This window comes from Sphaerodactylus townsendi, linkage group LG10 (assembly GCF_021028975.2).
Source record: "Sphaerodactylus townsendi isolate TG3544 linkage group LG10, MPM_Stown_v2.3, whole genome shotgun sequence".
Classification (NCBI taxonomy): domain Eukaryota; kingdom Metazoa; phylum Chordata; class Lepidosauria; order Squamata; family Sphaerodactylidae; genus Sphaerodactylus; species Sphaerodactylus townsendi.
The window spans coordinates 12,099,863-12,113,736 of record NC_059434.1 but is presented as its reverse complement, the minus strand read 5'-3'; the positions used below and the strand labels follow the sequence as shown (position 1 = coordinate 12,113,736).

The window sequence follows — 13,874 nt, the reverse complement described above, 5'->3', positions numbered from 1 at the left end:
AGGATACGCTCCTGCCTAACATGGGCTAGTCTTCTCCTTCAAAGAGGAGCAGGAAAAGAGAATTCCATATTCTTATTCTCATTCAGTGGTCTATGCCTGAACCCACCGTGGCCAAGGGTGCCGAAAGATCTGGCCCCTGTGAGAAATATCCAATAATCATTTCACCTCAGCAGTGAACAGTGTAATACTAAACATAATTGCATCTTTTCAAACACAATAACTTCAAAACACTGCTGAGGGCTGCACTTGATAAAGATTTCTTGTAAAGGAGACTACAGCTGGTGGTGGTTAAATATTGACCATGCGATGTTTATTGATTCTCAGCTACATTGTTCATAAAGTAGGAAGTACCTACTTTAATCATATACTGCCAAGACATATTATTTATGCGAGCTCAACAAGGTTAAACTATCATCTTTCTATCATGTTGTATCTCATCCTTCCCCCATGGAGTCAAGGCGAGCACATATTGTTCTCCCCTGCTCCATTTTATCCCGTTTGGGGTATGTGAGCCTGAGAATGACTAGCCCAGTGATGGCGAACCTATGGCACGGGTGCCAGAGGTGGCACTCAGAGCCCTCTCTGTGGGCACATGAAGCAAGAGTCCCACACACACAAATCGACTGGCTGGACCCACTGGACTCACGTTATTAGCATTAAACCTAAGACCTAGTTTTGGGGAGGCAGTGTAGGTAACCCTGTTAAGCGCTGTTAAACCCCACTGATTTTCATGCAAAGAACTAAAGCGTGATCCTTTACCTGGGGAGTAAGCAGTTTGCTGACAATGGGGCTTACTTCTGGAAATAAACCCTCCTAGGGTCGTGATTCACCGTTACGGTTGCTTCAAAGCAAAACCACCGACTACCACCAAAACACCCTGAGTAATACATGCCTCGAGACCAACCATTTTCTAAACTAAAACCTCAGTATTCATTTTAAATTACTGTGTTGGCACTGCGATAAAATAGAGTGGGTTGGGGTTGCAATTCCCCGGGCACTTTCCGGTCTAAATAAAGGTTAGCCATCACTGGACAAGCTGGGATTTGCCAGTGGGCAAGCTCCCCCATGGCAAAATGCAGATTTGAACCTGGGTCTTCCAGGTTCTAGTCTGATGCTCTAACCACTACACCATGCTGGCTCTCGAATGTATTAATTTGAGTGCGAGAGATGACTGTCCCATAATTTGCTAGTGAGCTTCATGGCTGACTGGAAATTTGAACTTGGATTTTGCTCGGCTTGCTTTGGTCCTCTATTCCCAACATCAAAAGTACTGTAAAAGAAAAAAGTTTAGTTATATGCAATGGCAACGTTTCAAGGTTACTTCTTTTTGGGTGCTTTCAGCTCACCACATTGACAAAGTCAACATTAGAGGCTATTTTGCATTTAAACTGACTGACGAAAAGGCCAAACCCAGATTCGGATTCTTCATCTGACTCCAAAGCCAAACCTGCTGTGGTTGAATGGGGTTAGCGTGGCGGTGGGCAGGAGATCCCGCTAATATTCTTTGGGTGCTGCCTTTTGTCAACTTTCATTTTGCTTATGAGTGTTATCCTTGTCCACAAAAGAAAATGTCATTGAGATAAAACACTTCGAAACCTCTATGCCCTACCATAAAAGTAGGCACAAGAATGTTCTCAATCAGATATAAGGCTACCTTCATACTGCATGTACAACAAGGATGAGACCATTAAATGGAAGCACTCCCGTAAAATATACCAAGATTCTTGCAAAAGAGTTCATGGGATCAGAACATGCAAGCGTTTGCTCGGAATGGTTATCCTGAATTATTAGTTAATGTTTACACAGGCAGGGAATCCCAGAGCGTTTTAGCTATAAATCCCTCTTCATTGTTGTCACTCTTAGAATTCCCCTTGCCAGATTTGGGACAATGGTCATTCCACTCTTGGATAGCATGAAATGAGAATAGCACAAATGGTGTACAGGGCCTCTTTCTTTGCATTTCATGTTTTTTAGCCTGGATTATCTTCAATTAAAATACCAAATGAACCCAACTGGAAGCAAATTTGGTGATCAGATCAGGGTATCTCAATGAATTAAGCCTTAAACCGATGTGCTCACTAAGAAAAAGGCGGTAGTGTTTCAGTAGTTAATTTATTTTTAAATTATAATTTAAGAAGCATCCTAATGCGACTTGATATAATTGCTTAACTAGTTTTGACTTGAAAAAGACATTAAACTGTGAAGAATGTGTGCACTTTAATAGAAATTCACGTTTATGGAGGTAACAACTGTGGTCATTGTTATGTTTTCGGAGGGATAGCGTTTAGACAGCCCACCCTTAACTCTGACGTTGACATCCAGTCTGATTAATGTTTCAAACATGCAAGAGGTCTAACTGTATTTGGCAAAAGTCTGAGTATCTCACTTGAGCAAATCCTTAAGCTGCTAGCTTATCCCTAGAATAGCTGGACGAGTCTCCCTGTCTCTCTGCAGGCCCAGCTGAAATCCATCCCTCATTACATGACGAAGGAGAAAACTGCAAGGGCCAAGTGAAGAAGAGGGCTGGACTGCCTTCAGCTTTTGAGCCCTGGGCATCGAGGAGGGAGGCAATTTGGTGCGCTAAATTTGAGGGGCCCCTTGACCTGAGGCCCAGGGGTACAATATTATGCATGGACCAGAGGTATGAGGACGCTAGGTCCATATACTGTACTCTGAGAAGGAGAGTTTGACAATTACCTCAACAGCCTGCTAAAATAATGGAGAACCTCATGGCAGCTATGGAGGTCCATCCGGCAGTTAGAGAGGGAGGCTGTAAGAGTGAAGTTAAGAATCAGTGGCCCTGGCTAAGATTATGGAAATCATTTTTAATATGCTTGCAAACAACAGTATTTGTTGGTGGCAAAAGAAAACATGTTTGAGGAAAAGCAAGCTTTTTTTTTTATTCTGCTTGTAAAATATGACCTTGTTTGTGTCAGAATCTTTTATCATTTCAGGTGACACAAGAACTGAATATTACCCCAGTAAACAATGTTTACGTGGCCGTTCTTTAAAAAGCTGGAAAACACTCCAGAGTCAGAACCAAATCTATATATAAGCTGCAGAAATACCTCCCAGCCAATGTTTTTAAAGGCAGAAGTTGCATTTTGCTTCGGAGATGAACGCTGATTTGTTGGGGCCGAACAGATGTAAGCAGAGGCTGTTCATGCATTATTGAAACTAGTTTTCATTATGGATTGTTTTCAACTCATGGAAACCATGCTTGGCGCTTTCGGGCAGAGAAGAACCAAGATTGCTGAAACAAACCGCCGTGGAATGGGGAATTATCCGCTATCTTGGTTTCTATGAATTCGCTGATGGAAATAAGCCCAGAGTTTTGTGTTATGTCGGAACCAAGATGTTATATTCGATAGAATGGGATCAAAGATTTTGTATAACAGTTCTGGAATGGTGATTCAAACAGTGGTGCATACGCGCATGCACCTCCAGTCCCTATTGACGGGAGGTTGGCACAATGAACCTTCGCAAACTCAAAATTCTGAGGTGGTGAAGAACTGGTTGCCGGATCCCACCTCCTGGTTATATGTTCAATGAAGTTGTTGCGAAGTGTTGGATGTGCCGGAATCCCCTTGCCAGAGCTTTAACTTTCCTTTATTATGCATTTACCCATTAAAAGTCATATTTTTCACATGTACGAGAGCTCCGTTTTTCATTGGTATTAAAACATGCCTCTTCCCTAGCTTTTGCAAGTCTTGAACTATTACACTTTTGTATTTCTCGGGGACTAGATTTTGCTTTATTGCCGTTGTTCTTCATTTATTCCCATTTAGTACATTTGTTGTTATGTTTATTGTTATTGTATTTGTCATTTATTTGTTGCTTTATTTGTTTATTTGTTGTGATGATAACCAACAATAATAGCAAACAATATTCTGAACCATGCCTCTACCCAAAAGAAGAATAAAGTGAACAAACTCAAACCGGAAACTGAATAGAAAATCGAAATGAAATAATCCATTCAAATATACAAAATCAGCCCCAAGTAACCTCCCTAATCAATCTTCTGAGTGATACATGGAAAAGCCTTGAGACTAGGTGCCCCAAATTACTGCTTCAAGCCCCACTTATTCGCCTGCACGAGGGTACTTAAACCACGGCAATTTCTTGAATGTGGTTTTAGATTTAGCAGTTTGGCTCCCTCTTCCTCACTCTCTTGCTCAGCACGAGGACCCAACCTAACTCCAGCATCCGCTCTGATCCCAAAAAAATCTTTGCTCATGCCTCTCCTCCTACCTCCTACTCTTTCCCGCCAGGCAGCCCTGCAAAACACAGCTTGCCAAGGCCCATCCGAGTCCTCTATACATGCAGGAAATTCGCGTCATACTCAAGTAAGCTGGGCCAGCCAGCAGCAGGGGGCGTTTTCCACCGCGTGATGAACTCACATTAAAAGCGTGCCACCAGAGGGCTCGAGGTGCCCTTCTGGCACGGTGCCATATCCTGCTGGGAAATAATACTGAGTATACCACTAATCCCAGCCAAGGAAGGAACTGCTTGGTCACAGATGACGCGAAGGAGGGAGGGGCATCAGGCTGGACTCCACAAAACCGGATGAATTAAACAAATGTACGGAGGCCCTCGCGAATTAAACCAGATCACGCAGAATGCGCGCCATGCGCTGGAGTGAAACGTTCCACCAGACGAGGCCCCGGCTAAAGAAACTCCGGCCCCAGGCAAAGTAACCATCAATCGACCGAGGATCACCGGGGTTTCAATGGAACTGGCACTTCTGCCCGTTTGCATATTGCTGATATCACCAGAGCATGAACCAGCGAAGCGGGCTGACAGCATGAAACGGGCTGGGCTTCTGAAGCGCTGATCACCATTGGGCTTCGCCGCTTTCCGTTGCTGCTTCCCGCAACCGAACGCTGTTTTTGCACTCCTGGCATGATGTTCAAACAGCACTAAAATCCGAATTAAAATGCCGCTCGGCCTGAGGCATTCGATGACCAGGAACTTCCGAGGCGCGCTTCTGCTGTTCGCCCACAATAACCAGATTCTCTCAGATTTAAACCACGCCATGCAAAAGTCAGGGAATTCGAACCCAAAAGAGGAATAAATATGCTTGCATCGGAACAGGGGCTCGAACTTCGAAATTGGCACTAATGGGAGGCTAAGAGCCTATTCCACATCCCTGGTGTGCATGCTGTAAATTCCATCCGCCATGTAACAATATTATGGGGCGCTCACGGCCAGGCCGCAGGCGCTGGGAAAACCATTCGCATCGCGTACTGAAATACGAAATCGGACCGAAACAATGGGATCCTCGCCGCGGAGAATTTCCGGGGTTTGCGGGTGCGAAATTCCAGATGCCTTTTATTAACTGGGAAGAGCGGACTGCCGGAACGGCTCGACACCGCAAACGCAATCGATGCGGTACCGGATTTTGAGCGTCCCGGCTTAGCGCGGCTGTTGAAAGTCTCTTGGGCCCGGCGATTTCCGATAACCGAGCAAATTATTCGGGGCACAGGTTTTATTTTTGGCCCGGCGGCAATGACCAAGAAACAAAAGCGGAAGGTCATTTTATGTTCTGAACAAATTCCAGGCTTTGGGTCAACAACCCTGCCTGGCAGGATCCTCGAAGGGCTGCGGCTTATACTATTTCGAGCGGTATACCGATGGATATTTCGCGAAAACTACCGGAACGTAACCATCATCGCGTGCTTTCCATTTAGCGAATTTTAGCTATCCACAGTTGAACCAGAAACTGATTGAAAGGGTCCCCAGCTGCGTGATATCGGGTGCTGATTCGCGGACCCCAAGGTCCCCAGCTGGAAGTGATGGGCCTAAACTGAAATGGCAGCGCGCGTCTCGAAGGGTCCCCTCCTCTATCCCGGCCGCTTCGGGGCTTTCTGGCCCTGCGATGATCGGATGGAAGAAAGGAGGAAGAGGCGAACCTAACCGGGAACGGAACCTGCGACTCCTCAAATGGTATTCGAACCTATTCCATCGACGCTCATCCGACGCTTGTTGGCATTATTGCATGCTGGAATATGGATCTAAACCCTGGAATGTTGCTCTTGGAATTGAAAGCAGAGGGTACTTCGAGGAGGAGCTCTGTCAAATTCCCGGCTTCCGGTTGAAGACCAAGCCCCGCCCCATTGGATGCCTCACCTGAAGCGCCCGGCAACCCCCCCTTTACTCAAAATCGTTACTATAACACCGTTTATAAATGGCGGGATATCAACCCGACGTACTCCGCTACAATTTATGGCGCAGGGCGAAGATCCTGTTTTGGAAAGGAGGCTTCAATCGAATCGCGAAGAACCAGCCCAATTCATCTGAGTTGGCTTCAATTACCGGAGATTGTTGTTGCGAGGAAGGAAGAAAGGAGGATACAAATCCCACTTAGCTCCTCCGTCCTCTTCTTCAAAGTAACACTACCGAAAAGTTCATCCTGCTTTCGTTTCTTCGGGCAAAATGCTGTGCAGATTGCTCTGTTCCCTGCAGCCTATTGGCAATACTTCGTCAATTCCCATTGGTGCCTACGCCAGTGAAAGAAGCGGAAGTGATACAAATGGCATCTGATTTCAAAGAGCTGCAATTGCATTTCAATTAAATTCCAGCCGCCAAAAGGGTTTGTTTTGAGCCTCCAAAATAGTGTTCCGAAAAAAGAAAAGCTTGAAACACCAATATTCAAAATGTTCATGAGTAAAATATTCCTTCTTCGACAGTACCATCAGATGCTGTAATTTAACAAATTTTCCATATTTAAATCGCAAGCGCAGCTTACTGTTACCTGAATCGGTTGTTTTAACCATCTCAATCAAACCGGAGCTCTGAATCTGGTTTTGCCAGACATCAATTCTCGGTGGTCATTGCGAAATCAAATCATAAAAATATTATTTTAAAATACGTTAAATGACGACTTGTATCTAAAGTATCTTTGCCATTTGATTCAAGAAAGAAGAAGACTATTGATTATGTACCTACATACTGTCTGAGTCCGAAAGGGCTTCAAGCTCTCTCCGCCAGACGTCGCAGCCAGGTGAACGGAAGTTCGAAAACCAAACTCAAGGATGCCAGCCGGGTTTCAACCAGAGCAGAAATAATCCGTTCAAGTTAGAATAAGCCATCCATGGAAGGTGAGAATCAAACCCGCTTCTCCAGATTAAAATCTATTAATATATACGAACGGCAAGGTGGATGCCGGAAGCTTACTTCAAACTCCTCAATTCTCGAGAGGCTTTTCATCGTGATAACTCTGATGAGAAAGATTAAACAAATTGGAAATAGAAAACCGTTCAATTCAAGAGCTAAAATCAAAAATAATGCGTTTTGCACGACTATGGTCATTTTACGGTAGGGTCTGACAATTCTTCACCACCGGAACTCTTCGGCAATACGCTGGACCTTCTACCGCTACCATGATTATTCCGCTTGGGTCCCATTTATAGCCGGCTTAGTCCTGGTGCGCCCCCCCACCCCCCCGGGCATCTGTTTGAAAATAAATACAAATTACAGAGGAACATGAGTACAAGACTGCAGCAGCCAGAGAAATTAGTCTTTACGATGATAAAAGACTGAGTTGATTTGAGAATATAGATAATGATTTACCAAGTGGTGGCTTACTAAAATATGTATATCACACCAATTAACTGCTCTATAAAAAACACAGTGGATAAAATGGCCTTGCAACCCTTTTAAAAAACTTCTACCAGCTGTGCTGTTTCCCTTTTCAGGGAACCTGTTGCACAGAAAAACAACAGAAAAACCACATGCTCCAGTCCTGGAGCATTTGTCCAGGACCATAAGCAACTTTTTACAGTTAAACAGCCAAACTACCTCAAAATCCAAAGCAAGATAAGGCATTTGTCCATTTGCATAACTGAAAACTGCAAGAAGCCATTTGTGTAAGTGAAATTATGATACAACCGTAAAAGCGACTGACGTGCTGGGTTCATGAAACTTCCTAAAAATTTGCATCTCAAATGCTGTATGTTTTTTGGAATCAGCATATTCAGGGGCAACAGATACCTGCATCTCACAATGCCATACCCACTCTGCATAATTGCTTTGGTGCCCTAGAATAAATCTGTGCATGGTTTTCATCTGGTCTGCTGGCAACTGTTCCCCTCTATCGGCTCACTTTCTATAAGGCATCTTATCTAAACATTTCTTTTTTCAAAGAGCCATTTTTTTGACAATTTCGCCATGGCGTGGAATGGGAACCCCACTGGTCACAGTTACAGCTCTGAGGGAGATACCCCAAGTTGGCTACACTAAAGCCCGAGACGCAAACAATCAACAGGCTGTAACAGTAACTTACAACTATGTATACGTCATCAATTGGATCTACACTTGGCCAGACACAAAGATTACTGACTATAACATGCAAGCTGTAGCTGAAACACCACTTGGTCAATGGCCACTATTCACACAGAATGTGAAATCCAGATTTTCTGTGAAAAGATTTCTTGTTCAATGAACAGAAAGCATTTGGTGCTTCACTCACTCCAAGGTAGCCTTAAGGTTCTGATTCAGTAATAACATGTAATGCTCTAACGTAATTTCTGTCATGACATTTATTCCTCATCTTTCAACAGAAACATAGCCAAGATAACCAAAATTAGAGCCTTGAGTCCCAGTGAGAAAAGTAGACAATAAATAATGTAAAGAAATAAATGAGGCAAGAGTTGAACAGTGGTTTCCCTGGGCACAGATTGTTACACACACACTGTACGAAACAATCAATTCCATTCTTGATATTTTTATGACCAAAAAAACCAGGTCTATAGAAAAACAGGTCTCACACACACAACATAAAGTAAAACCTAGCTCTCCATACAATATTATAGGTACATATGAGGGAAAAACACCAACCTACGGAAAAGTTTATTCATCTGCCTGTTGTACTGTTCCCTTTTCAGACACGTAGATACCATCCAAGAATTTTCTGATATCTTTATTTTTGACTGTTGTAGCCTGTTGGATCAGGGCAGCTATACAGAAATTGAGATAGGTTAGTGGAGTTTAAACCAATAGAACAATAATATTTCCTCTCATTTAATGTATAAAAACAATTTAATAAGACCAAGACTTGCAGCTAAAAATCAAACTTTGATAAACTTTGCTAGAAAGATGAATTTCTCTGCCAGCATCCAGGCTTATACAACACCAGATAAACTATTAGCGGAAAATAATGTAGAACAAAAACTGCTTTTAGAGATAGAGAGAATGAAACACAATAAAATTTAGAGATGAATTTAAAGAACCGTATGCTTTGGATTTAGCTTTATGATGGACAATTAACAAACTGAAATGGGAGACGTTCTATTCCTTGGCTCCATCATCAACCAAAAAGGAGACTGCAGCCCAAGAAATCAGGAGAGTGAGACTAAGAAGGATAGCCATGAAGGAGCTAGAAAAGATTCGGAGGTAAAGAATGTGTCACTAGCAACCAAGATCAAGTAATTTCATGCCAGAGTATTCTCTATTACTATGAACAGGCGTGAAAGCGGGACAATCAAAACAGCTGACAGGAAGACAGTCGAATCCTTTTGAGTGTGGGATTGAAAGAGAGTATTGTGGACATTGTGAACAGACAATAAATAAATAAATAAGTGGGTTGTAGATCAAACCAACTGTCCCTAGAAGCCAAAATGACTAAAATGAAGCTGTGGTACTTTGGTCACATAATGCAAAGACAAGAGTCACTGGAAAATACAATGTTAGGAAAGGTTGAAGACAGCAGAGAAGGGAAGCCATGGCTCTCCCTTTGTAAGACTGCTAACAATAAGACATTTGAGAGTTGGAAACAACTTGACAATACTTAATAGACATTTTGGATGGCAGTGAACCAAAATAAATCATTATGTATATATATTCTATAACTTAATGGGTATTTTTAGGATGACTTGACATACCAGAGTTAGATACCAATTCAATGTCATTTCCTTCAAGAATCAGCTCATCCTTCTGGGCTTGAGATACTGCACAATTGACACCTAATAAACAAGTGACAGAACTATTAGTATGAGAGGTCTAGCATGTCCTGTGCATCCAATGATTTGAAGCTGAAAAAGGCCCGGCGGGCAAATCAGTGAAGACTGGAGAAAATTCAGGGCACAGCACAACCTCACTCCCCTACTCTGAAGCTAGTGCTGCTCTGTTACACAGTAATGATGGTGGGGATTTCCCAACCATGATTTCACTGAAATTTTAGGGGGGGGGGTCAAAAAGGTTTGATCTAATTATTGGGATGGAATTTATAAAATCAGCTAGTGGCCTGGGGATCTTTCCTCTACTGCTATCTAGAGAACTGGATGCAACCCCCACTCCCAACACAGACAACTCAAGAGCTGTAGCTGAGGAAGGACACTGCAGTCAGCTGATCAACCAGAACTGCAAGACAACCTACTTTAACGATGAAGCTTCAACAACAGCTTTTTATATCCTTCCGGTCACAATCTACAGAATCCTTACTATCTCACATTTTACCCCATATAATTAAAACCCTAATTTCAGCAGCAGCTAGATTATTCCTTTTCCCATATCACTGATAAGACTTACTGGCCTCTAAGACATGATGCAGTTTCAAGATATTCCTGTTCAAGTCTGGTTTTTAATAAGATCTAACAAGAGCTAGCACATACTAATTTTGCTGAAATTTACAGGAGCTATACCATAACTGTTTAATTGGGCACTCATGAGTTTTCCATTTCCACAACCATTTTAAATGAACTTTTGAGGTATTAATATCACATCTTCCCTTAAAAATAAATCACAGACTCTGCAAGTAATCTTTACAGATTTTTGATATGAGGTATACATTGTGCAAATACTTCATTTAACAAGCATCATTTTAAAAGATTATTCTAGGACTCATTTAAAGCAAACACAGTTGTGCCCTTTCAAGCTAGTTTTTAACACTGTCTGAAAATGCCTCAATCCAATTCCTTGTAATTCAAGCTTAGTCAGTAACACTGCCATGCTGAACAGCTCCTCACCTGGCCTCATGCGCACCCGACGGATATACTTTTCCCCAAGGAAATTACGGATTTCCACAAGTGAGCCAGTCTCCTGTATAACCACGTTGATGGGGAAGTGAGCGTACACAGACCTCATCTTGTAACGAAAGCCCTGAAAACAAGAGATACCGGTAATAACATTAACATTACAGAAAGCACAGCTGGTCTAAGATAACTCAGCTGCCAATCTGACTGGTTTCACATGCATTTGAGTTCTATTCCACATTAACACTTACCAGTGTGACACCCTTAATCATGTTCTGCACATGACTGCAAATAGTGCGAACTGTAGCCAATTCCTTTCTGTTACCCCACCATTTGTCAACACGCAGCTGTGAAATTAAAATAGTGATAGGTATCAAATATGTTTTAGTTCAAATATAAAGCAAGTTTTTCCTTTAGGTTTACAAAAATTGTAAGATTCACCAGATTGCAAGGGGACACAAACCAAACCTCTGTTGATTACTTCTATTCAGCTGGCAAGCTTCTATGAGAGAAGGCAGCCATTTAGGTTATCTGTTCCTAGATTTCTGCTGAGCAGCTACAAAGTTGTAGTGGGGAAGGGGGAGTGACACATAGCAGAAAAATGGCAGTGGGCGCTCATACTTTCCTCTATGTGCCCCTATCTCCTACATCTTCCATTCCCTCCCCCAAGCCATGTTCTATATGTGAATCTGCCGCATTCCGGGGAGAAGAGGATGTGACTGCAGGTAAAATATGTGGTGATGTCTCCGACTCAAGCTGTTCAAAAGGTACAGTTCCAGCCACAAAACCTTGGGAAACTGGTTTACAAACCAAAACCTGCCACAGAGTTATCACATTTCACTTCAGCAAAAATGAAATGAGACTTCAGCGATCTTCTTAACATCCCCAGACCACTTACTTTCTTGCGTTTCTTTCCCAAGAGGGAAAGCTCTACATTGATATGGTTGAAGTCCCGTCGCAGGGTTCCTCTGGGGCCCTTCACAATAACTGTCCGGCCCTTCAGACGAACATCGACTGAAGAGGAGAAACAAAAATAACCATATTACAGCATGTGACAATTGCATACAACAAAGAAGTTTTCACACAAAGACACATGGATACACATACCTTTGTCAGGGATGTCAACAGTTTGATTGCTCAGAATGGTCTTCATTTTAAATTTAACTAGAAAAACTAAACGAGAAACAACAGACATGTTGCAATACAGATCAAGATTCATACAACAGAATCATATATTTGCTTTATTTACAAGCCATCTTTCTCAATGGCAGAGATAAAGCCATGACATAAACAGATATATGTTGATATGAATTCATATGCTCAAACAAATCAGGATTAAAAACCATTATACTGAATCATATTGCCTCTTGCAATTCTTTTATTTCTTCATCTACATTGTTTCCTCTATTCCTATAAACTCATGCACACACAGAATAACTAGCATGCACAAGTATATCTATGAACATAAAGGTTTCATTCAGCCATAATAGCCCAACAGTCTATCCTTCACGCATCCTGTCAAATCCTTGTTCATTTCCCTGAACCTACCACTACCCATCCTATGTTAGCTATCTCCAAAGCGATCACACACTGTATCCAGTTCTTCTAAGGAACAGTGCTAAAATCCATTCTAGAATAATGATGTGGGTTTTCCAGGAAAGTTTGCGTTGGAATACCTTGATTCAAACTGAAATAGATAACTTAAATATTTAAATAATATTAGCACATTTAAATAGTTCTAGCAAAAGCAAACAAATACACCATATCAAAAACTGGGGTTTGTCCCCACTTCATTAAGCCCATCTAACATGACTGAGCTGCAACACAGCAGCCTTCACAACTAGATGTAAATAGACTACATTTACATGGGTAAAGCAGGACATTTTCCTCAGGAAACACAGCACTGGCACCCTACCACAAAAATAGCCTACTCAACATATTTCTCTGTTCAACTGTTATACGCTAGCTTTGCCCTTCAATACTCCCTTTCCCAGCCTCGTCCTAATATGCAAGTCTCAATATGCAGCACAGTGTGGCAGCAATGATGCAGAAAGCTGCCAGAGTGGTACAACTGATGCTTTAGAACGCGGAGCAGAGATCACGTTTTCTAGAGTTCCCTATGAATCTTCCTTGCAAATGAAAAACCTAGCATGCAAAGGTTCGACTACAAGCTTTCCCCCCATAAGAAACAGCATTCAAACAACCACTTTTTCCACTGGTAAGTGTTGCAATGCGTCAGTGCAATCCAGAGCAGAAGTTACTCCAATCTATAGCCCTGAAGTTCAGTGGCCTTAGTTGGACTAGAGCAGGGGTGGCCAAACCTATGGCGCTCCAGATGTCCATGCATTACAATTCCCATCAGCCCCTGCCAGCACGGCCAATTGGCCATGCTGGCAGGGTTTGATGGGAATTGTAGTCCATGAACATCTGGAGCGCCATAGGTTGGCCACCCCTGGACTAGAGTAATTCTGTTCTGAATTGCACTGCTAGCCTCTCCTCCTTCCCTGTGCTTCTTCCTCCCCTGCAGAATGACGCAGGTTTAAACAGCACCAGGATTACATGTGCGCCCCCTGTCCACGCACGCGCACATACACTCATGAGCTCGCTCTGTCCTTCTCCACTAAGACCCGGGCCGGGGAGGTGGGGAGAGGGGGCAACTTCTGGGCCTTCCCTTCCACAGCCCACCCAACCCACGTTCGTCAACTATCCCCCTCCCACACGAGGGGCTCCGCTTGCCACGGCTGCGGGCCGTTCAGGACACCGGACGGCCTCGGCTTCGCGGATGGCCGCGGATGGCCCCGTCGCCCAAAAAACATAACTGGTCCTCACCTCCTTACTGCCAGAAAGGAGGAAAAGGAGCGCGTGTTACGTCATCACGGTCTTGTACCCTCCCTCGCGCCTCCG

The 13,874-nt window shown here is 43.1% G+C and overlaps 2 protein-coding genes across 5 annotated transcripts in view; one reads left to right on the top strand and one right to left on the bottom strand.

The window, feature by feature from the left end:
• KLB (klotho beta) overlaps positions 1–1,692 on the top strand; it is a 22,555-nt gene extending 20,863 nt beyond the window's left edge. Inside the window, 2 exon segments of the mRNA XM_048508713.1 lie at positions 1,342–1,426; positions 1,428–1,692. Of these exon segments, the coding sequence (XP_048364670.1) occupies positions 1,342–1,426; positions 1,428–1,578 (236 nt within the window). The 3' untranslated portion in view covers positions 1,579–1,692.
• RPL9 (ribosomal protein L9) overlaps positions 1–13,874 on the bottom strand; it is a 16,265-nt gene extending 2,391 nt beyond the window's left edge. The window contains exons 1-8 of one of the 4 annotated variants that reach the window (XM_048509335.1): positions 13,800–13,874; positions 12,078–12,143; positions 11,869–11,984; positions 11,222–11,317; positions 10,965–11,097; positions 9,882–9,962; positions 8,835–8,957; positions 1,889–1,900 (exon numbers count right to left, since the gene is read on the bottom strand). In XM_048509335.1, the coding sequence (XP_048365292.1) occupies positions 8,851–8,957; positions 9,882–9,962; positions 10,965–11,097; positions 11,222–11,317; positions 11,869–11,984; positions 12,078–12,123 (579 nt within the window). In that variant the 5' untranslated portion in view covers positions 12,124–12,143; positions 13,800–13,874 and the 3' untranslated portion in view covers positions 1,889–1,900; positions 8,835–8,850. Of the gene's footprint in view, positions 1–1,888; positions 1,901–2,927; positions 2,940–6,811; positions 6,843–8,834; positions 8,958–9,881; positions 9,963–10,964; positions 11,098–11,221; positions 11,318–11,868; positions 11,985–12,077; positions 12,144–13,799 lie in introns of those variants that run through there. The other 3 variants (XM_048509338.1, XM_048509334.1, XM_048509337.1) reach the window with 3 other exon arrangements.